We start from the raw sequence: 21,253 nt of genomic DNA, 5'->3' as shown, positions 1-21,253 counted from the left end.
TCGTACATATTATATGCTTATTAGGGGCCCTTTTGTAATACAGTTGATTCATCTTCCAATTCACATTCATCTTCTTCGTCAGCCTCATCTCCTGTAGTGGCAGAGTCGGATGCAGAATCATAAATGACTTTAGAGTCACTTCGCAATACTGGTCTGGTGTCAAGATGTATACGAGGAGTAGTTTTAATCTCCAAGCCATGGTCATCCTCTTCATCGTGTTCATCTTCATAAACATCGCCAACGGTATCCACACCATTCACCAAGTTTTGCATGCCATCAACCTTCATCAGTTGAATAGGAGGTTCCAGCTGAGAACCATTTGGTATCTCATTTTCACCCTCTTCATCTTCTTCATCCTCTTCAAAGAACTTACTGGAATCTTCTTCAACTATAATTGGTTTTTGATTAACCCTTGTTTTGTTTCTATCGGGGAACATGGCGCATTCGTAAAACCCAAGAGGCGATTTGCCTCTATGAATAAAATCAAATCCTCTCCTGGTACGTATGACCGATCCAGAGGGGAGACGAGAGTTGTGTCTTCTTCGACCTCTTTTACTGGAGAAGCTAATCGAAGAAGACTCGAGTGAGTTGCACCGAGAGAGATCTGTGTTTGAAGTTGGGGATTCCAAAGTCAAATTGTCAGGTTGCTTCGATTTGGTGGAAAATAAACCATCATTTGATTTTGACCTATTGTAGACAGGCTGTGCATTAGGATTTCTATCTGTAATATTGCTTGTGTTTTGTACTGTATTATCCGTAGAGTATCCAGCATTGTAATCTGATCCACCTGAAGTCTCAGAGAACTGGGAGAAGGCAGAAAATACTGAAGTTGGTCTCTTAGTTATGCTTCCACTCCCCGAGGCTCTGCGTTGACGAGTATAACCACTGGTAGGCTCCCCGGCTGGTATGGATCCCAACTGGGAGTTAAAATGCGTGTTGTCCCTAATTTTGGATCGATCTTCCGGATTAGCAACATCCAACCTTGAATCAACAAGTGAGGGATTGCGCTTTTTCTCATCGAAATTCAAAGAAGTTTTACTCCCATTTTTCATCTGTTTGAGCTTTTGTTTCCAGTACTTTAAAGAAAGCTTCTGTTTTATAGATGGGTTGCTCAATATCGAATTGTAGCTCGCCGGTCTGAATAAATGATTCTGATGAGGGTAGGCAAAGTCATCTGATTCTCTTGGTGAAGATTCAGATACGGGTCCTTCTGAAGTTCCATTTGTCATTGCGTTTCCATTTGCATTCTCAATAGCGGCTGCTTTTCTAGGACCTTGAATTTGCAAGTTTTGTAGTAGTTCCGGAATACTTAGCATGGATCTGTCCCGTGATCCAATTCCATTCATACTCCTATTAGAATTTAGTTTCAGCATGCTTCGACTCCGAGTGGCAAGTTTACTCTTCCGTCTCTTTTTTTTGTGATATTGATGTTTTTCTCTCTCAACTAGTATATTCCAAAACCCCACGAGAGAATCCAACTGTCTATTTCTATAACTCTTCTTGAGAAGTTTTCTATCAATGCCAATCCTGTCAATCTTTTTCAGTAAATGTCTTTCTAACGGCGAATCGAAATCTGGGAGTTTCTGTTTTCTCAAGTCCTGAAGTAATTGTAGTTGTTGCTCCCCATAAGGCTGCAAGGCAGGAGCCTGCAAAACAACTTCCAGAGAATCAAACCTCTCTTTCGCATCTTTCTTTAGAAGAGTTTTCAACAAATCAATAATGCTCGGAGAAATGAAATCTTTATAAACGGGCTCCTGCTCCAGTATTTCATCTTCCGTGTCAAACGGCATCTCTCCATACAGCATGGTGAACAATATGATTCCAAGAGCCCAAAGATCCGTTCTTATACCAGAATACTGCTCTCTCCGTATTAGTTCAGGTGCCATGTAAACTGTGGTACCACAGAAGGTATGAAGTGGAGAATGTGGATTAGGAGCACTATTGCCATTGGGATAAAAATGAGGAATTTCTCGGGTGAACCCGAGATCTGATAACTTGACGTTGTTGTCTTCATCTAGTAATATATTCTCTAATTTCAAATCTCTGTGACAACAGCCTCTTTTGTGGATATAATGAACACTACCGCAAAGCTGGGAAAAAATCTTGACAGCCTCCTCTGTCGGAATCTGCCTCCTCTTACTCAAATAATCAAACAAATCTCCTTGACAACAATACTCAATGGACATGTAGACGTAGTTCTCCGTAAAAATAGTTTCAAAGATCTTTGTTATATGGGGGTGATTAAATTCTCTCAGGTAGTAACATTCCCTCATGATATTGTCCCCGTTTTTTGACAAATCTCTTTCCCCTTTCTTTAGGACCACTTTATAGTGTAACATCTTATGCTGGGCAAGATATACGACCCCGAAAGGCCCCTCACTTAACACCCGAAGAACTTTGTAGTTACCTATCTCCTCAACATCTGGGTTTTGAAATTCCTTGATAAGGCATTCATAATCACCTACGAGCTGGACAACCTGTTAGTTTTGTTCCACCAACGAATGGGTGATAGAAGGATACCAAGCAATACTTACTTGTGCATATGCAGCTCGTTCGTTGATATATCTGCTCATATCCAATTGTGAGGCTACTGGAGAGTGCTTCCAAGGGTCTTCTCTGTCTTGATTCGAACGGTCGGATGTGATATATATATGTGCATATATCCAAAAGCGGAAGGTCAATTGTTTACTGCTCGATTGGTGATGAGATGGCTGGACAGGTATTTGACCATGGATAGGAAAGGAAGAATAGGAAACGGGAAGGAGAAGCTAAGAAAGAAAGGCTAGAAGTAGTGATGATCATGAATTGAACATGGAGTTGCTGGTTTCAGTAACCCAAGTCCAACCATTACTACCACTATCTACAGTGGATTAGTTCGAACGAACGTTCAAGAAAATACGTTTAAAGTATTAGAAAGAGCCATTAACTTCACAAGCCATTGCATTTGCCTTATGCAATCAGAATACTCTTACATTGACTTGCAATCAATAAACTAGACGACTTTAAGCATAACAGTTAAAGAATCAACCTGTGGTTTCGACCCTAAACTACGTCACATGACCAATAATAGGGCTTTTTTCGTTTTCGCTAGTCTATGGATTTCTGCTAAATTTTCACAGTCGTCTTTCTTCCATCTACGTCTTACAAGAAAATCAGCAAAAATGGGTCGTATGCACAGCAGCGTGCGTAGATTTAAACCATGATGGCCATAATACACTAAGAATATCCGAAGTTAGGGCCAAATGCGGTTGGTGGCTCCCGAGAGTGAATCTCTGTGCCACCGTTTGCTGCTTGGTACCAATTTTGTGAAGAAAATGTATTAGGTTTGTTTTTTCACTCCTCTTTTGATACTAACATGTCTTTTAGGGAAAAGGTATCTCAGCCTCAGCTCTTCCTTACTCAAGAAACCCTCCTTCTTGGTTCAAGTTGACTCCTGATGATGTCGTTCAACAGGTTATCAAGTACGCCAGAAAGGGTTTGACTCCTTCTCAAATCGGTGTTCTTCTGAGAGATGCTCACGGTGTTGCTCAGACTAGATTCATCACTGGTAACAAGATTCTCAGAATTTTGAAGTCTAACGGTTTGGCTCCTGCTATTCCAGAGGACTTGTACTACCTGATCAAGAAGGCTGTCTCCGTTAGAAAGCACTTGGAGAGAAACAGAAAGGACAAGGACTCCAAGTTCAGATTGATTTTGATTGAGTCCAGAATCCACAGACTGGCTCGTTACTACAGAACTGTTTCTGTCTTGCCACCTAACTGGAAGTACGAGTCTGCCACCGCCTCTACTTTGGTTAACTAGACAAACTGGTTCTCTAGTTTTTTTAATATCACTTCTTGTATTATATGAGGATCGTGTTTTTCAACTGTATTTATGTTCTAGTCACTGTTCTTCTTGGCTGGGCACTAGGACGTTAAATTCTTCGTCGTCCAGTGCCACAGCAAGGTTGACTTCTCTATCATTCTGGTCGATAATGTCCTGGATTTTCGTAGTGTTTTCCAAAAGTTCTATGCGTAACGGCGATAATTCTTTGATTAGAGCAATCTTGATAGCGTTTGGGTTCAATTTTTCGGTTTCGTTGGATTCATTGGATGGTTCAGCCCGCCCTTCGTTATCATCGCCAAAGACGACCTCGTCATCCTCATCGTCGGATAAATCAAATGAGGATTTCGGAATCTGAATTTCATTGCCTTCGATGTTTGCGTCGGCGTCATTGCTGAGTCCACCTGTAGAATTGAGCATTTCACATAGTTGTTTTTTCACAGCTGAGATAGTCTGGGATCTTTTGAACAAGTGGACCACCGAAACATTCTCTCTTTTTACCGTAACCGCTACGGGAATGTTGTTCTTGGATTTCGGGGGCTTAGACGTTAGAAACCGCAGACTAATGTCACTTTTGGGGTGTTCTACTTACCATGGTGATTGATTGTGAGAAGAGGAAAGGTAACCTAATAGTTCGCGGCGGAAGTAAGTAAGGAAGTTGGATGGAGTGAATAGATTTCTTCAGACAACGACTCCCTTGCTGATGAATATCTTGTGAATTGTTCTGCTCTATTGTTGCTAGTCAAATTTGGTTATTAATCATTTTCAACAAGTCTCGTCTAGTACTTTTCACTTTCTGATTTTATCTTCTCATCACTTTTCAGCGAGAGACTTCTTCTAACTGATGGTACTTCATTTCAGCCAAGTTCAGGCCCACAAATATGGGGTCCTGTCATTATATAGAAATCTCATACGGAAAGCCAGGTTTGTCTCACAGGATGAGTCCATTTCTGATCTTTTAAGAGAGATCTTTCATCGATTCAAAATAGATTTAAGAAGCCACAGGATAAGATCACTTCTCTTGCGAGGGGAGGAATTAAACGAAAAGTTTTCCAAAACCATTCTCAATGGGGCACCGTCTCAAGAAATAGCCGAATTGATTTCTTCGATCAAGCTCATTCTGGCTCCAGCTGCAGAAGCCAAGTTGGAGACACCAATACTGAACCCTGTACGTTCGGACATGGAAATTCAAGACATTCAAGCAAGAAACTCCCAAAAACAGAAACTAAACGATTGGATGCAAAAGGAAATTAAAAATAAGAGAAAAGAAAATCTCATGTCAACTAAAACTCCTCCGGATACCGTTTATCTCAAAGAAATCACACAACCGGAGGTTCTTTTCAAATTGCGAGTTCAGGCGATAGATAAATTAAAGACAACTTTACAGAAGGGACCCTATAAAGCTCAAATTGCCTATAAATCTGGGCTAAAGTACCCTGCCTATATGATTAGAGTTCCATGGGGAGGGTTATGGAGGGAGAGACGATTTCTTTACCAAGCGATGTTGGAAACCGATCGTCTTAATGAGGCAACAACGCAGCTAGCCAACAACAAAAGTTTGATGAAAAAGTACTATGATATGGAAAATCAATGGGATCGGTTAACGGGTCATTCGGATGGTGATTGGCTTTCCGTCTTTCGAATTGCTGAGAAAGAAATAGATGCTCAATCGTCCAAGCTGGTCTCTGAAATAAAAGAATATAATAAAAGACAAATCCAAATATCACATTTAACACAGAAACAATTGGATGCATACTATGAAGCCAGAAAGGCCAACTTCACGCAACTCGTTAAAGAGTTGAAAAATTATGAACTAAATCCACATCATTCAGACATTGATCTGGGCGAACTGTTGGAAATTTACAACTTCAAGTCTCCCACCAAACTCCCATTGTTGGGAATAAACTGACATAGATATGCTGATAATGAAGAAAATGCTATTGAAGGGAAACACTTAGATTAATGTCCTATGAGAGATGAAACTTCAGTTTTTAATTGTAGTCGTGTAGCCCTCTATGTTCAAAGGATTGTTAATGTTTCTAGGATTTTCTTTTCCCTCTCCACTTATAGAATCCTTGTTGTCCTCAGTTTGCTCAAAATCACCCTCTTTCTTGGGATCTTGATTCTCCACAATTTTGATGTCTTCGAACATCTCCATCCAGTCTTCCGGACTCACCTTCTTATCATCCTTGATGTTGATATCGCCCATGGACCTTATCATATCGTCCATCTTATCACTATCCACAACATTTGGGTTCGAGATGATGTCCTCCAACATTATCATCTTGCTTTCATAGGATCTCTCATCATTGTAGGGTAATGTCATTACATCCTTACGCCCAAATAACGCTTCGTTGGACAATTGGTTCAAGTAAAACTCCGAGCACTGGTAGTGGAACCGGGAGCAATATGAATTGGTGAAAGTGTTGGGCAACTCTAGGTGATTTGTGTAGTGCCGGTCTTTTATCTTGGCGGAGTGTTTGCTACACGTAGGATACCCACATGTATGTGTTATTATGCGTTCTTTGGTCAGTTCTCTGTACGCGTCCTTTGTAAGGAACCGGCTCAGGAAGCGTAATGTAGTGATATCGGTATAGTTCTCCGTGAGACACTCCAACAGGGTCAGTGTTAGCTTGTTGGCCTCGGGTGGAGTCAGTAGCGACCTTGAATGGAAGGAGGAAAGTAGATCGGCAATTTCTTGAATGCCGTAAAACATCAAGAGAGGTGGTTGAAATGGTCTGCAAAAAATGGTTGTAATCTGGGGTTGATAGGTGGGTATTGGAGTAGGAGGAGCAGCGAAAGAATAACATCGGCGTGGGAGAGATCGAGCCTAGCGAAGGAGGAGAAACCCTAAATTTATTCCTAGTTACTTGACCGATAGTTAGCACACCACATCCAATGCCTGAGCAGGTGAAGCCAACTCAAAGGCCAAGGTCGAAGTCGTCACTAAGTGATAAGGAAACTCATATAACCTTCTGGAAGCTGTTCAAGAACGAGCTTAGGAAGAATTTGGATTCGAAGCCAGAAAGAACGACCCCAGATTTAAAGTACATCCAGTCATTGGAACATTTGACCAATCTCTACACAGTGCCCTTCTATCTTGAACAATTCATGAGTTTTGGGTTGGTCTATTGTTTAAACTCGTTTCTGACATTGTTGACGATCATTCCGTTGAGGGTGCTAATGGTATCCATCCTGAAACTTCGTGCAGCGTTTACGAATAGTGTCCCCGGCAGGTACAGATTCAAAAGAGAAGATGTAACATGGATTTTGTTGCTTTTGAGCAGTTCAATTGCCATTTCCAGTATAGATACTTCCAAGATTTACCACAATATTAAAGCTGGTACCGTCATAAAGTTGTATGTTATGGTGAGTGTACTAGAAGTTGCCGATAAACTATTATCATCTCTGGGTCAAGACATATTAAGGGTGTCGTTCAATTTTCCATTAGAAAGAAGCCTTTCTTGCGCAGGAAAATGCTTCCTGGTTGCGTTGCTGAGCACAACCTACATCAGCGTTCACGCATGTGTCTTCGTATACCAAATTATGTCGTTGAACGTCGCCGTCAATTCGTATTCCAATGCTCTGTTGACGTTGCTTCTCTCTGTGCAATTTGCTGAAATCAAATCCGCAGTATTCAAACGGTTAGAAAGGGAAGGTTTATTCCAGATGGCATGTGCTGATCTATATGAACGATTCCAACTGTTTCTAATGCTCTTCATCATCAGTGTCCGAAATCTGGTACAGTTATTAATGTCTACTGAATTCTCCATTAGATCACGCTCCTTGGGCGAAAACATAGCCATATCTCCAGTGGTAATCAGTTGGATAGGCATGCTGATGGGCCCGTCTTTTGCGGTGATCGGCTCTGAATTATTGGTTGATTGGTTAAAGCATCTTTACATTGGAAAATTCAACCGCATAAAACCTCAGATTTACAGAAGGTACACAAGAATACTAAGCCAAGATTTCCTACGTGAGTACCGGCAAAATGACCCGGACTGTACGAACCCACCTGCGACAACAGAGAGCTTTGCTACCATGAACATTCGTTTGGGCTTACCATTGTTGCCGATAACTGTTGCATTCTGTAAGATGGTGATTTCCAGCGTTCGAAAAGCCTGTAGTACCCAGAATTTTGATCAAAGTGTCCTCTTAGCCGTGGCATCCGCGGCTGTCATCTTGATCCTTCTTCGCATGAGCACTTACGTGATGCTGATAAGATGGGCACGCCACAACACTAGGGCCAAGACCTCGCCTAGTGGTGGCGACTATCTAAAGGGCTCACCTAACACCTCTTTAGCGGGGATTGAAGACATTCATACACGAAGTCTGCTGTATGGGTCAGACGAGAAAATGCCGCAATCTAAAGAAGAACAAAGGTCCCACAATGCGAATCGTGATGGTGATAAATCATTGGCTCAGGTCAGTAGATTTGAAATGCATGATAAACGCATATGGTGAGAGCCGTTCTGCACAACTAGATGTTTTCGAGCTTCGCATTGTTTCCTGCAGCTCGACTATTGAATTAAGATTTCCGGATATCTCCAATCTCACAAAAACTTATGTTGACCACGTGCTTTCCTGAGGCGAGGTGTTTTATATGCAAGCTGCCAAAAATGGAAAACGAATGGCCATTTTTCGCCCAGGCAAATTATTCGATTACTGCTGTCATAAAGACAGTGTTGCAAGGCTCACATTTTTTTTTAGGATCCGAGATAAAGTGAATACAGGACAGCTTATCTCTATATCTTGTACCATTCGTGAATCTTAAGAGTTCGGTTAGGGGGACTCTAGTTGAGGGTTGGCACTCACGTATGGCTGGGCGCAGAAATAAAATTCAGGCGCAGCAGCACTTATCGATGCATGCAAGGCGAGAAAAATAAAGAACAAAAACACACCTTGCTAAGACCACAACCTTTCAAATTTTGAGATTGTTATTCTTTCATCCTAAAACACCACCGTCCTATCTCTTGGGAACGTACATATCATTGAGCTTGGTTCATTGATACATCACTGTATCTAACTCTCCTTTTTATGGTCGATCTGTTTCAGTGGTTGAAATTTTATAGCATGAGAAGACTCGGTCAGGTTGCTATAACCTTGGTTCTTTTGAACCTGTTTGTATTTTTGGGCTACAAGTTCACTCCTAGCACCGTGATAGGTTCACCCTCCTGGGAACCTGCAGTGGTGCCCACAGTTTTCAATGAATCATATTTGGATTCGCTTCAGTTCACGGACATAAACGTTGATTCGTTCCTTTCGGATACTAATGGTAGAATTTCCGTGACGTGTGACAGCTTAGCTTATAAAGGGCTAGTCAAGACTAGTAAGAAGAAGGAACTGGACTGCGATATGGCCTATATCAGGAGGAAAATTTTTTCATCCGAGGAATACGGAGTACTGGCCGATTTGGAGGCTCAGGACATCACAGAGGAACAGAGAATAAAAAAGCACTGGTTTACCTTCTATGGAAGTTCTGTCTATCTTCCCGAACACGAAGTCCACTATCTTGTTCGTCGTGTTTTGTTCAGCAAGGTGGGAAGAGCAGACACGCCGGTGATCTCGCTTTTAGTTGCCCAACTTTACGATAAAGACTGGAATGAGTTAACGCCTCATACGCTGGAGATAGTGAACCCAGCCACAGGCAATGTCACGCCCCAAACATTCCCTCAGCTCATACACGTCCCCATTGAGTGGAGCGTTGATGATAAATGGAAAGGTACGGAGGATCCTAGAGTTTTCCTCAAGCCTTCAAAGACAGGCGTATCAGAACCCATTGTGCTATTTAACTTGCAGTCCTCTTTGTGTGACGGTAAGCGTGGAATGTTTGTGACTTCTCCTTTTCGGTCCGACAAAGTAAATCTTCTTGATATTGAAGATAAGGAAAGACCAAATTCAGAAAAGAATTGGTCCCCATTTTTCTTGGACGATGTTGAAGTTTCCAAATACAGCACTGGATATGTGCACTTTGTGTACTCTTTCAATCCTTTGAAAGTTATAAAATGCAGCTTGGACACAGGAGCCTGTCGTATGATCTACGAAAGTCCAGAGGAAGGCCGTTTTGGCTCAGAGTTGCGAGGTGCCACACCTATGGTGAAACTACCTGTTCACCTTTCGCTTCCTAAAGGTAAGGAGGTCTGGGTTGCTTTCCCCAGAACTAGACTACGAGACTGTGGATGTTCAAGAACAACCTATCGACCAGTATTGACGCTTTTTGTCAAGGAGGGCAATAAATTCTACACAGAATTGATTTCCAGTTCCATTGACTTTCACATTGACGTATTATCATACGATGCAAAGGGAGAGTCATGTTCTGGATCGATTTCAGTGTTGATCCCCAATGGTATTGACAGCTGGGATGTAAGCAAGAAGCAAGGAGGAAAGTCTGATATCTTGACTCTGACCTTGAGTGAGGCAGACAGAAACACGGTGGTTGTTCATGTAAAGGGATTGTTAGATTACTTGCTAGTGCTAAACGGTGAGGGACCTATACATGATAGTCACTCTTTCAAGAATGTGCTGTCTACAAATCATTTTAAAAGTGACACCACTCTGTTGAACTCAGTCAAGGCTGCTGAATGTGCTATTTTTTCGAGTAGGGACTACTGCAAGAAGTACGGGGAGACCCGTGGTGAGCCTGCCAGATATGCAAAACAGATGGAGAATGAAAGGAAGGAAAAGGAGAAAAAAGAGAAAGAAGCCAAGGAGAAGCTGGAAGCTGAGAAAGCTGAAATGGAAGAAGCTGTAAGAAAGGCACAGGAAGCCATTGCACAGAAGGAGAGAGAAAAAGAGGAAGCCGAACAGGAGAAGAAAGCACAGCAGGAAGCAAAGGAGAAGGAAGCAGAGGAAAAAGCGGCAAAGGAAAAGGAAGCAAAGGAGAATGAAGCAAAGAAGAAGATAATAGTGGAGAAACTTGCAAAGGAGCAGGAGGAGGCTGAAAAGTTAGAGGCAAAGAAGAAACTGTATCAATTGCAGGAAGAAGAAAGAAGTTAAAAAAGCTAGAGTTACCGTAATGGCCTGAAAACGGTAATATTGTCGTAGAATTCACAGTTATAAATAAAAACAAAAACTCAAAAAGTTTGGGCTCCACAAAATAACTTAATTTAAATTTTTGTCTAATAAATGAATGTAATTCCAAGATTATGTGATGCAAGCACAGTATGCTTCAGCCCTATGCAGCTACTAATGTCAATCTCGCCTGCGAGCGGGCCTAGATTTTCACTACAAATTTCAAAACTACGCGGATTTATTGTCTCAGAGAGCAATTTGGCATTTCTGAGCGTAGCAGGAGGCTTCATAAGATTGTATAGGACCGTACCAACAAATTGCCGAGGCACAACACGGTATGCTGTGCACTTATGTGGCTACTTCCCTACAACGGAATGAAACCTTCCTCTTTCCGCTTAAACGAGAAAGTGTGTCGCAATTGAATGCAGGTGCCTGTGCGCCTTGGTGTATTGTTTTTGAGGGCCCAATTTATCAGGCGCCTTTTTTCTTGGTTGTTTTCCCTTAGCCTCAAGCAAGGTTGGTCTATTTCATCTCCGCTTCTATACCGTGCCTGATACTGTTGGATGAGAACACGACTCAACTTCCTGCTGCTCTGTATTGCCAGTGTTTTGTCTGTGATTTGGATCGGAGTCCTCCTTACTTGGAATGATAATAATCTTGGCGGAATCTCCCTAAACGGAGGCAAGGATTCTGCCTATGATGATCTGCTATCATTGGGAAGCTTCAACGACATGGAGGTCGACTCCTATGTCACCAACATCTACGACAATGCTCCAGTGCTAGGATGTACGGATTTGTCTTATCATGGATTGTTGAAAGTCACCCCAAAGCATGACTTAGCTTGCGATTTGGAGTTCATAAGAGCTCAGATTTTGGACATTGACGTTTACTCCGCCATAAAAGACTTAGAAGATAAAGCCTTGACTGTAAAACAAAAGGTTGAAAAACACTGGTTTACGTTTTATGGTAGTTCAGTCTTTCTGCCCGAACACGATGTGCATTACCTGGTTAGACGAGTCATCTTTTCGGCTGAAGGAAAGGCGAACTCTCCAGTAACATCTATCATAGTTGCTCAGATATATGACAAAAACTGGAACGAGTTAAATGGCCATTTCTTGGACATCCTGAACCCAAATACTGGGAAGGTCCAGCACAACACGTTTCCACAAGTTCTTCCTATTGCAACCAATTTTGTCAAAGGTAAGAAGTTTCGTGGGGCAGAAGATCCTAGAGTTGTTTTGAGAAAGGGCCGTTTTGGACCTGATCCTTTGGTGATGTTCAACTCCCTAACTCAAGATAACAAACGTAGGAGAATTTTTACCATTTCTCCATTTGACCAGTTCAAAACAGTCATGTACGACATTAAAGACTATGAGATGCCCAGGTATGAAAAGAACTGGGTCCCATTTTTCTTAAAAGACAATCAGGAGGCAGTTCATTTTGTTTACTCTTTCAACCCTCTGAGAGTACTCAAATGCAGTCTTGATGACGGCTCATGTGATATTGTGTTTGAGATACCGAAAGTTGACTCCATGTCGTCTGAGTTGCGTGGTGCCACACCTATGATCAATCTTCCTCAGGCAATTCCGATGGCGAAGGACAAAGAGATCTGGGTTTCATTCCCCAGAACGAGAATTGCAAATTGTGGTTGCTCCAGGACGACATACAGACCAATGCTGATGCTCTTTGTCAGAGAAGGTTCAAATTTCTTTGTTGAACTCTTGTCCACCTCTCTTGATTTTGGTCTGGAGGTTTTACCGTATTCAGGAAACGGATTACCATGCAGTGCGGACCATTCCGTTTTAATCCCAAATAGCATTGATAACTGGGAAGTCGTAGATAGCAATGGAGACGATATCTTGACATTGTCATTCAGTGAGGCGGACAAGAGTACCTCTGTGATTCATATCAGAGGGCTGTATAACTATCTATCTGAACTGGATGGCTATCAAGGTCCAGAAGCAGAGGATGAACATAATTTCCAGCGTATCCTGAGTGACTTACATTTTGACAACAAAACCACGGTAAACAATTTTATAAAAGTACAATCATGTGCACTAGATGCTGCCAAAGGTTATTGTAAAGAATATGGGCTTACTCGTGGGGAGGCAGAACGAAGAAGGAGGGTCGCTGAGGAGAGAAAGAAGAAGGAGAAAGAGGAAGAAGAAAAAAAGAAAAAGAAAGAAAAAGAAGAAGAAGAGAAAAAGAGGATTGAAGAGGAGAAGAAGAAGATTGAAGAAAAGGAACGAAAGGAGAAAGAGAAAGAAGAAGCGGAGAGAAAAAAGCTGCAAGAAATGAAAAAGAAACTTGAGGAAATCACAGAAAAACTTGAAAAAGGCCAGAGGAATAAAGAGATAGATCCAAAAGAGAAGCAAAGGGAAGAAGAAGAAAGAAAGGAGAGAGTCAGGAAAATAGCGGAGAAACAAAGGAAGGAGGCGGAAAAGAAGGAGGCTGAAAAAAAGGCAAATGACAAAAAGGATCTAAAAATAAGACAGTAGTGGACTTATATTCATACCATATGATGGGTGTTTGCTCACTCGTATGGATCAAAATTCCATGGTTTCTTCTGTACAACTTGTACACTTATTTGGACTTTTCTAACGGTTTTTCTGGTGATTTGAGAAGTCCTTATTTTGGTGTTCGCAGCTTATCCGTGATTGAACCATCAGAAATACTGCAGCTCGTTATCTAGTTTCAGAATGTGTTGTAGAATACAATCAATTCTGAGTCTAGTTTGGGTGGGTCTTGGCGACGGGACCGTTATATGCATCTATGCAGTGTTAAGGTACATAGAATGAAAATGTAGGGGTTAATCGAAAGCATCGTTAATTTCAGTAGAACGTAGTTCTATTCCCTACCCAAATAATTTGCCAAGAATGCTTCGTATCCACATACGCAGTGGACGTAGCAAATTTCACTTTGGACTGTGACCTCAAGTCGTTATCTTCTACTTGGACATTGATGGTCATTACGTAATCCACAAAGAATTGGATAGCCTCTCGTTTTATCTAGTGCACAGCCTAATAGCACTTAAGTAAGAGCAATGGACAAATTTGCATAGACATTGAGCTAGATACGTAACTCAGATCTTGTTCACTCATGGTGTACTCGAAGTACTGCTGGAACCGTTACCTCTTATCATTTCGCTACTGGCTCGTGAAACTACTGGATGAAAAAAAAAAAGAAGCTGAAAGCGAGATCATCCCATTTTGTCATCATACAAATTCACGCTTGCAGTTTTGCTTCGTTAACAAGACAAGATGTCTTTATCAAAGACCCGTTTTTTCTTCTTGAAGAATACTTCCCTGTTGAGCACATGCAAACCATATTTATCTCAGATTTCACTCAACTTGGGTGCTTCCAAGAGAAGTAAAATTCTTCCCACTGCATCAACTTCCAAGAAACCCGTAGACCAGTTTCTCTTCAGCCAAAAGAAGTTGCTCGCCGATCACCGCGGTAACAGAGGAGTCAGAAGGTTTCACACCCTTCCATCCCGATTTCAAAGTCAAAGTGCTGCGTTGAACCAAGGTTTTCAGGTTGCCAAAGCCCAGTCTGCAAAAACTAGTTCCAAATGGCCTATTAATTCCCATAAAAGTGTTGGCTACGTATGTATCGGTACCTCCATTCTGGTATTTGCTATTGTTGTCGTTGGTGGGTTGACTAGACTGACCGAATCCGGTCTTTCCATAACGGAGTGGAAACCTATCACTGGTTCGGTTCCCCCACTGACTGAGGAAGACTGGAAGTTGGAATTTGAAAAATACAAACAAAGCCCTGAGTTTCAGGAACTAAATTCTCACATAACATTGGAAGAGTTCAAGTTTATATTTTCCATGGAATGGGGACATAGATTGTTGGGAAGGGTCATCGGCCTGTCGTTTGTTCTTCCCACGTTTTACTTCATTGCCCGTCGAAAGTGTTCCAAAGATGTTGCATTGAAACTGCTTGCAATATGCTCTATGATAGGATTCCAAGGTTTCATCGGCTGGTGGATGGTGTATTCCGGATTGGACAAACAGCAATTGGCTGAACGTAACTCCAAACCAACTGTGTCTCCATATCGCTTAACTACCCATCTTGGAACTGCATTTGTTATTTACTGTTACATGATTTACACAGGGCTTCAAGTTTTGAAGAACTATAAGATCATGAAACAGCCTGAAGCGTATGTTCAAATTTTCAAGCAAATTGCGTCTCCAAAATTGAAAACTTTCAAGAGACTCTCTTCAGTTCTATTAGGCCTGGTGTTTATAACTGCCATGTCTGGTGGTCTGGTTGCCGGCTTGGATGCTGGTCTTATATACAATACTTTCCCACATATGGGAGATGACATCATTCCATCTTCAAATGAGTTAATGTCGCCAGTATTTGCTAGAAAAGCCGACCAATCAGATTTGTTTTGGAGAAACATGTTGGAAAATCCAACTACTGTTCAGCTAAACCACAGAATCTTAGCTGTTACAACATTTTTTTCTGTATTTGCAGTTCACATGTACAGTCATCGGCTGAGACCCATCATTCCAAAGAATGCCTACAGAACTCTAAACGCCTGTATGGGACTGGTGACTATACAGGCTGCCCTCGGAATCACAACTCTTATTTATTTGGTCCCTATTGAACTAGCTACTGCCCACCAAGCTGGTGCTTTAGGGCTCCTAACTGGTATACTGGTATTGTTTCAGCAGTTGCGAAGACCGAATGTGGCAAATATTGCTCTACTAAAACGGTCATTACAGCAATTGTCCAAAACGGGTGCTAAGGGTGCTTCTAAACCTTTGAATTAAAGAACATTTCCAGGGTCAATCTTGTATATATTAAAAGTCCCCTGTATTTACTTCATCTATTATTTTACTATGGATCGTCATACGAGAAGATGCCGGATTGCAGTTTTTTGTCGTGTAGCGCGCAATATGTATACGTTCAGAGTATCTCTGTCCAAGAACATCTGGATTCCTTTGAAATCTATAAATCATGTTGTTCTTCTCCCTATTCAAGACCCTAACTGATCAACAGGTAAGTTCATTTGACTTTAAAGTATGGGATGTCATCGCTAACTATTTAGATTACCGTGGAAGTAAGTTTTTTCGCTCGTTTACCTCCGTTTAAACTCTTTTCTAACAATGTCATAGTTCAAGAATAATGTTGAGATAACGGGAACCTTAAAGTCTGTTGACCAATATCTGAATCTAAAGTTGGATAATATACAATATATCAGTGATGAAGATAACGAATTTCCTCATCTGTTCGGTGTGAAGAGTCTGTTTATCAGAGGTTCTGGTATTAGGTACATACACATTGACCCATCATCAGTAGATACCAATTTGTTACAGGATGCATCCAGAAGAGGTATGTCGAATTTTCAATTTTTTATGTTGATGCGAAGCGTTTACTAACGGTGGTTTAGAGGCTATGGCCAGTTCAGGGAATCAAATAGGTAAATAATTAATGCACTGTATTATTAGGATATCTGTTGACTAAGTTTAATGGGACAATCTCTTCTGCTATGACCTAGTTCTTTACAAAATGAACATGATACCTTCTTGTTCTTCTTATGCGGTCTCGTTGCTGTACTGTGAATTGGTTGAGATGTCACACCAGACGGTGTATCTATGGGGGAGTCTGGTTCTTCAGCTTTGTATCCTTTGGGAATGAGAAAATAATTGTCCATTTCAATGATTTCATTACAATGATTGCATTTTGGAGGTACCAAGTCCTCTAAAGATGGTAAACTATCTTTTTGAGCGTTGATGGGGAGAGGATAATTCTTCTGCAATTCTTTGAAATACTCATCCAATGCTCGTATCTTATTTTTGTACGAGTGTTCTAATTGTTCCAACTGAAGATTCTTTTCCCTGACTTTGGCTGCTAGCTCCGACACTGTTTGATTCGCCCGGGCTACATAGTTCATATCTTGGCTCATCTCTGGTGTCCCTATAGTAGATGGTCAGCTAGTGAGGCAGGTAAAAAAAAGTATGATTATATAATCACCACCGTATCTCTTCAAAAACGTTAAGCTCAGTTAGTTGGCTCCGCATTTTACTCCCCATCGTCATTACATCCGGTCCATATGTCAGGGAGAGCCAAATACCAACGGGCCAATGTGTATGATGCAGTGGATGGGAAATACACAAAACGGAAGTACGAGAAGCATGACCCGGGAGAGCCAGACACAATCGCCCCTGATGATCCATGGAAGGACGACGTGAAGACTGTAAGAGTGAGGACAGCGGCCCCGCCAGACGAAGTGTTGGCTGAAAATGTGAAATTCCAAGTACCTATCCCAATAAAAGATCGTGATAGCTTTGCTCCCTCTTCTCAATTACCAGACTCAGATCTTTTAAAGGCCCTTCATTATTACACGGCTCACGTGGTGAGCACCAAGAAACCGATTGAGCTATTGAACATGGAAAATGATGTATATGAGACTTTGAAGCTAATCCGCAACCAACGTCTTGAAACAGGGTGGAATAACTTACAGCAAAGCATGGATTGCACTGCTCTACTTTCTTTAGGCGCTTTGATTGAAGGTTGGGTTGAGGAGTTTATTGACGGTAATGCATTCAAGATGTACATGGAACGAAAAGAAGAGAAGAAAAAGAAGAAGAAGAGGAAATCTGCCAAAGAATCCCCAAAGGAGACACATAAAAAAGTCACTGAAAACGAACTGGTCGATGAAATAATTGATAGCAATTCCGATATAGAAGAGGTCAATGATATTTAGCCCACCTCTCACTCTGAGCACCCTTTCCATAGTACTTAGGCAGATGGAACAGTCTGGCCTCCTGCTAGTACATCCTAATGAATGATAACGGTTTAACCATACTTTAATTCAATCGGGTATCATGTCGCGGAAATGAAAAATACCAGACAAAAAAAAATTCAACACCATGATCCGCTTCCTTATCACAATCATGGGTAGATTCAGAAGAAACAAAAAAGGCGGTTCCAACAATGGCAAATTTGGGAAACGGGACAACAATCACAGAGGCTTTCACGAATCTTGGAAAGATATTGAAAAGGAGAATCCTAGGTGGGAGTCTTACTATAAAGAGTTAGGGTTACTCTCTGAAGAGGAATTCGAAGTATTCAAGAAATCCTGTCAACAAACTCTACCCCTTACTTTTAGAATCACAGGCACCAGAAAACATGCCTCAGAGATTCGTGATATTTTTGAACAGAAGCACCTTCCAAACCTGACTAATCTGAACATTGAGGGATACGAAGATTATTCACCTCCAAAATCTCTACCATGGTATCCAAATCATCTTGGATGGCAGATTGACCTCCCCAAAGGAGTTATTAAGAAGAATCCAGACTATGCAAAAACACAAAGATTTTTGGTTATAGAAACTGATGTGGGTAATATTTCACGTCAAGAAGCTGTCTCTATGATACCTCCCTTAGTTCTTGATGTTAAGCCACATCACTATGTTTTGGACATGTGTGCAGCACCAGGTTCCAAGACTTCTCAACTAGTTGAAGCATTGCATGCTGAAGACAAAGAGCCGTCTGGGTTTGTTATGGCTAACGATTCAGACTATAAAAGATCTCATATGTTGGTGCATCAAGTTAAGAGACTGAATTCTGCCAATTTTATCGTCGTGAACCACGATGCTCAAATGTTTCCAAAGATGAAACTAACTCCAGAGTCTCAGGAATACATCAAATTCGACCGAGTTTTATGTGATGTTCCATGCACAGGGGATGCGACCATGAGAAAGAATATCAATGTATGGACCAACTGGACTCCTGGAAACGCCATTGGACTTCATCCTCTTCAACTTAATATTTTGAACAGAGGAATACAATTGCTGCAGCGCGGAGGCCGTCTAGTCTACTCGACATGTTCTTTGAATCCTATTGAAAACGAAGCTGTAGTCGCTGCAGCTTTAAGACAGTGGGGTGATCAGATTCGTCTTGTCGACTGTAGTGATCGTCTTCCGGGATTGAAAAGAGTTCCAGGTATTTCCAATTGGAAAGTGTTCGGGAAGGATATGGAACTCAGAGAAAAGGGAGCTGATGATATTCATGCTACTGTGTTCCCTCCAACAGAGGAGGAGGCCAAAAACTTCAACTTGGACAGATGCATTAGAGTTTATCCGCACTTACAAAACACCGGTGGGTTCTTCATCACCGTTTTTGAAAAGATCGATAAGAATTCTATCGGTGAAAAGAGAAAGGAACAACCAGACGAAGAGGCGGAGAAGAAACAAAAAGTTGATAACAATACTTCGGTCAACCCAGTTAAAAAGCAGCGGTTACCAAGAGATGCTAATGAAGAGCCATTCAATTTTCTGGACCCAGCCAATGAGCAACTGCAAAAATGCTGGGAATTTTATGGATTTGATGACAAGTTCGACCGAACATGCACGTTGGTTAGAAACGCCACAGGTGATCCAATTAGAACCATTTACTACGTTGCACCAGTAGTAAAGAATGTCATCCAAACTAATGAGACCAGATTAAAGTTGGTCCACTCAGGAGTGAAGCTTTTCGTGGCTCAAAAATCAGAGCACACATGTCCCTGGAGGCTCCAGAATGAGAGCTTATCGATTATAAAGAAACATATCTCCAAAGAAAGAGTGTTTGAGTGCAATCTTGATGTCTTACTGATTTTGTTGCAAGAAGGGTTCCCAAACATCAATGGCATTAAAGAGAAAGAACTAGATGTTGAGTTCATAAAGCAGATTGAAAACACTGACGAGGGTTGCTGTCTGATCAATGTTGTTAGGAAAAACCCGAATGAGGAAGCTTTGTTCTTGCCTTTATGGAAGGGAAAAAGTAACTTTAACCTAATGGTTTCGAAACAGGAAACATTCGAGTTGTTGTATAGAATCTACGGAATTGAGACAGAAAAGCAATCTCAAGCTAAAGTTGTCCAGGAGGAGCCAGAATCTCAGGGTAAGGAGACACCAATCCAGGAGGCTGCTGAGACCGCTGCTGAGAATCCTTCTGAACCCATCGAAAATGCCGAACCTGCCGAGCCCAAGAAATCTACCGAGCCTGTTCAATCGGCCGAGTAACAGTATTTTCACACCACTAACATCAATTTAGACTTTTTATTTACATATACTGTATGATAGATCAATCTGTATGACTGCGTATCCTATGATCCTAGTTTTTCCGAGTAGATTAAGCTGAAGCCAGGCAAGGGTTCGGGTTCAGTTCAGACATCTCCAGATATCCAGCGATCGCGGGTAAAAATAATCTTTGCTTTATCTTTATATCACAAGACAACACACTGTACATGTCCACAGTTAGACGAAGAAGTCTTAGCGTGGGAGTGGTAAGTAAAGCTCACAATTTTGGCTTAGTGAAGTACTAACAATTCTTTTAAGGCAGGAACCGTTGCCTACATGTCCTACCAAAAGATGTCGGTGGCGACGTACTTCAAACTGTTAGATTATTCAAGGTTCGGTATCATCAATCTAATTTTAGTTTCATCCTACTACTCCTCCAAGTTTGTTAAATGGGTAGTTTTTGGTGAACTAAGGCCCACAGAAATCCAGAATTTGAAAGATAGCCTGTTTTATACCTCGTACGAATTCATATTAGGGCTTATCATGGTTCGAGTATTAAATGGAGACGTGTTTGACTGGAATCAGGCCCTGAAATATGGAGGGTTTTTTTTGAGCGTCTTGTTGCTTAAGAGTTTTCATTACTTGACTATGGACAGAGTTCGAAACATTTTTCCGATGTACAAACATTCTGGAAGAAATCTCACTTTATTGCACTTACGATTTGCCATGGGCATTGTACTACTACACTATGTGGATGTTGTACTGATGATTCAGTTTTTCCGTGAAATCTTCTTCAACTCAAAACAGATGGATCTTCTGGTCCTGATTTTTGGATTTGAAGTTTTCAATCTACACCCATTGATTGTGTACACTTCAATTACTTACCTCGGTAATTACCTGGAGTTTCGGCGACAAAGTCCTTCAAGGTACGGGGATGATTACAGGTCAGACCTCAAGGAGAGAATATTTCATCTGGTCGATGTCATCGTGAACATAATACGGCTTGGAATGTTTATTCTATTTTCATCGTTGTTTGTCACTTTTTTTACTATCCCAGCTTTACATGTGCTACCCTCTCTTTACATTTGCCTCAGGCAGTTGATTGGAAGAACACGGCGATTAATATGGTTACAGAAAAATGCTATCAAACTGGTGCATATTAACAACGAATTAGAGGACACAGATTTATCATTAATGACCAAAGTTGATAATAAATGTGTTATCTGTTTAGATCGTTTGGACTCTCCCAATCGAACTGCCAAGAAGTTAAGATGTGATCACACTTTCCACTCTATTTGTATCCAAAGCTGGATGCTGGTATCCAGGAACTGTCCTGTATGTAGGTACAAGGGAAAGGACACAGTGGTCAGGTAATCTTACGAAGTTTTAGTTATGGGATA

General features: G+C 41.4%; 14 protein-coding genes across 14 annotated transcripts; 10 read left to right on the top strand and 4 right to left on the bottom strand.

The window, feature by feature from the left end:
* Nucleotides 1-20: 20 nt before the first annotated feature.
* Nucleotides 21-2,573, bottom strand: PAS_chr4_0457 (uncharacterized protein; the record flags this gene model as incomplete). The annotated part of the gene is made up of 2 exons (XM_002493844.1): nt 21-2,468; nt 2,535-2,573. 2 exons carry the CDS (start codon nt 2,571-2,573, stop codon nt 21-23), a joined length of 2,487 nt encoding a protein of 828 aa, XP_002493889.1.
* A 588-nt stretch (nt 2,574-3,161) lies between these two features.
* PAS_chr4_0456 (40S ribosomal protein S13) lies at nt 3,162-3,801 on the top strand (the record flags this gene model as incomplete). Its single annotated transcript, XM_002493843.1, has 2 exons — nt 3,162-3,182; nt 3,367-3,801. 2 exons carry the CDS (start codon nt 3,162-3,164, stop codon nt 3,799-3,801), a joined length of 456 nt encoding a protein of 151 aa, XP_002493888.1.
* An 81-nt stretch (nt 3,802-3,882) lies between these two features.
* On the bottom strand, nt 3,883-4,242 carry PAS_chr4_0455 (Hypothetical protein; the record flags this gene model as incomplete). Its single annotated transcript, XM_002493842.1, has 1 exon — nt 3,883-4,242. The coding sequence occupies one exon, from the start codon at nt 4,240-4,242 to the stop codon at nt 3,883-3,885; it is 360 nt and encodes a 119-aa protein (XP_002493887.1).
* Nucleotides 4,243-4,666: 424 nt separating this feature from the next.
* Nucleotides 4,667-5,731, top strand: PAS_chr4_0454 (Hypothetical protein; the record flags this gene model as incomplete). The annotated part of the gene is made up of 1 exon (XM_002493841.1): nt 4,667-5,731. One exon carries the CDS (start codon nt 4,667-4,669, stop codon nt 5,729-5,731), a length of 1,065 nt encoding a protein of 354 aa, XP_002493886.1.
* Nucleotides 5,732-5,806: 75 nt separating this feature from the next.
* On the bottom strand, nt 5,807-6,538 carry PAS_chr4_0453 (Protein with a role in transcription; the record flags this gene model as incomplete). The annotated part of the gene is made up of 1 exon (XM_002493840.1): nt 5,807-6,538. The coding sequence occupies one exon, from the start codon at nt 6,536-6,538 to the stop codon at nt 5,807-5,809; it is 732 nt and encodes a 243-aa protein (XP_002493885.1).
* A 182-nt stretch (nt 6,539-6,720) lies between these two features.
* On the top strand, nt 6,721-8,286 carry PAS_chr4_0452 (uncharacterized protein; the record flags this gene model as incomplete). The annotated part of the gene is made up of 1 exon (XM_002493839.1): nt 6,721-8,286. The coding sequence occupies one exon, from the start codon at nt 6,721-6,723 to the stop codon at nt 8,284-8,286; it is 1,566 nt and encodes a 521-aa protein (XP_002493884.1).
* A 573-nt stretch (nt 8,287-8,859) lies between these two features.
* Nucleotides 8,860-10,818, top strand: PAS_chr4_0451 (Hypothetical protein; the record flags this gene model as incomplete). The annotated part of the gene is made up of 1 exon (XM_002493838.1): nt 8,860-10,818. The coding sequence occupies one exon, from the start codon at nt 8,860-8,862 to the stop codon at nt 10,816-10,818; it is 1,959 nt and encodes a 652-aa protein (XP_002493883.1).
* A 578-nt stretch (nt 10,819-11,396) lies between these two features.
* Nucleotides 11,397-13,331, top strand: PAS_chr4_0450 (Hypothetical protein; the record flags this gene model as incomplete). Its single annotated transcript, XM_002493837.1, has 1 exon — nt 11,397-13,331. One exon carries the CDS (start codon nt 11,397-11,399, stop codon nt 13,329-13,331), a length of 1,935 nt encoding a protein of 644 aa, XP_002493882.1.
* Nucleotides 13,332-14,093: 762 nt separating this feature from the next.
* PAS_chr4_0449 (Protein required for the hydroxylation of heme O to form heme A) lies at nt 14,094-15,617 on the top strand (the record flags this gene model as incomplete). Its single annotated transcript, XM_002493836.1, has 1 exon — nt 14,094-15,617. The coding sequence occupies one exon, from the start codon at nt 14,094-14,096 to the stop codon at nt 15,615-15,617; it is 1,524 nt and encodes a 507-aa protein (XP_002493881.1).
* A 187-nt stretch (nt 15,618-15,804) lies between these two features.
* PAS_chr4_0448 (Lsm (Like Sm) protein) lies at nt 15,805-16,226 on the top strand (the record flags this gene model as incomplete). The annotated part of the gene is made up of 2 exons (XM_002493835.1): nt 15,805-15,846; nt 15,963-16,226. 2 exons carry the CDS (start codon nt 15,805-15,807, stop codon nt 16,224-16,226), a joined length of 306 nt encoding a protein of 101 aa, XP_002493880.1.
* A 65-nt stretch (nt 16,227-16,291) lies between these two features.
* PAS_chr4_0447 (Hypothetical protein) lies at nt 16,292-16,753 on the bottom strand (the record flags this gene model as incomplete). The annotated part of the gene is made up of 1 exon (XM_002493834.1): nt 16,292-16,753. One exon carries the CDS (start codon nt 16,751-16,753, stop codon nt 16,292-16,294), a length of 462 nt encoding a protein of 153 aa, XP_002493879.1.
* Nucleotides 16,754-16,900: 147 nt separating this feature from the next.
* On the top strand, nt 16,901-17,554 carry PAS_chr4_0446 (Hypothetical protein; the record flags this gene model as incomplete). The annotated part of the gene is made up of 1 exon (XM_002493833.1): nt 16,901-17,554. One exon carries the CDS (start codon nt 16,901-16,903, stop codon nt 17,552-17,554), a length of 654 nt encoding a protein of 217 aa, XP_002493878.1.
* Nucleotides 17,555-17,720: 166 nt separating this feature from the next.
* On the top strand, nt 17,721-19,856 carry PAS_chr4_0445 (S-adenosyl-L-methionine-dependent tRNA: m5C-methyltransferase; the record flags this gene model as incomplete). The annotated part of the gene is made up of 1 exon (XM_002493832.1): nt 17,721-19,856. The coding sequence occupies one exon, from the start codon at nt 17,721-17,723 to the stop codon at nt 19,854-19,856; it is 2,136 nt and encodes a 711-aa protein (XP_002493877.1).
* Nucleotides 19,857-20,080: 224 nt separating this feature from the next.
* On the top strand, nt 20,081-21,227 carry PAS_chr4_0444 (Ubiquitin-protein ligase; the record flags this gene model as incomplete). The annotated part of the gene is made up of 2 exons (XM_002493831.1): nt 20,081-20,119; nt 20,172-21,227. 2 exons carry the CDS (start codon nt 20,081-20,083, stop codon nt 21,225-21,227), a joined length of 1,095 nt encoding a protein of 364 aa, XP_002493876.1.
* Nucleotides 21,228-21,253: the final 26 nt, after the last annotated feature.

Source organism: Komagataella phaffii, chromosome 4 (assembly GCF_000027005.1).
Source record: "Komagataella phaffii GS115 chromosome 4, complete sequence".
NCBI classification, from domain to species: Eukaryota; Fungi; Ascomycota; class Pichiomycetes; order Pichiales; family Pichiaceae; genus Komagataella; species Komagataella phaffii.
Note: the sequence above shows the minus strand (reverse complement) of the source record. Positions and strands in the feature narration are given on the sequence as shown.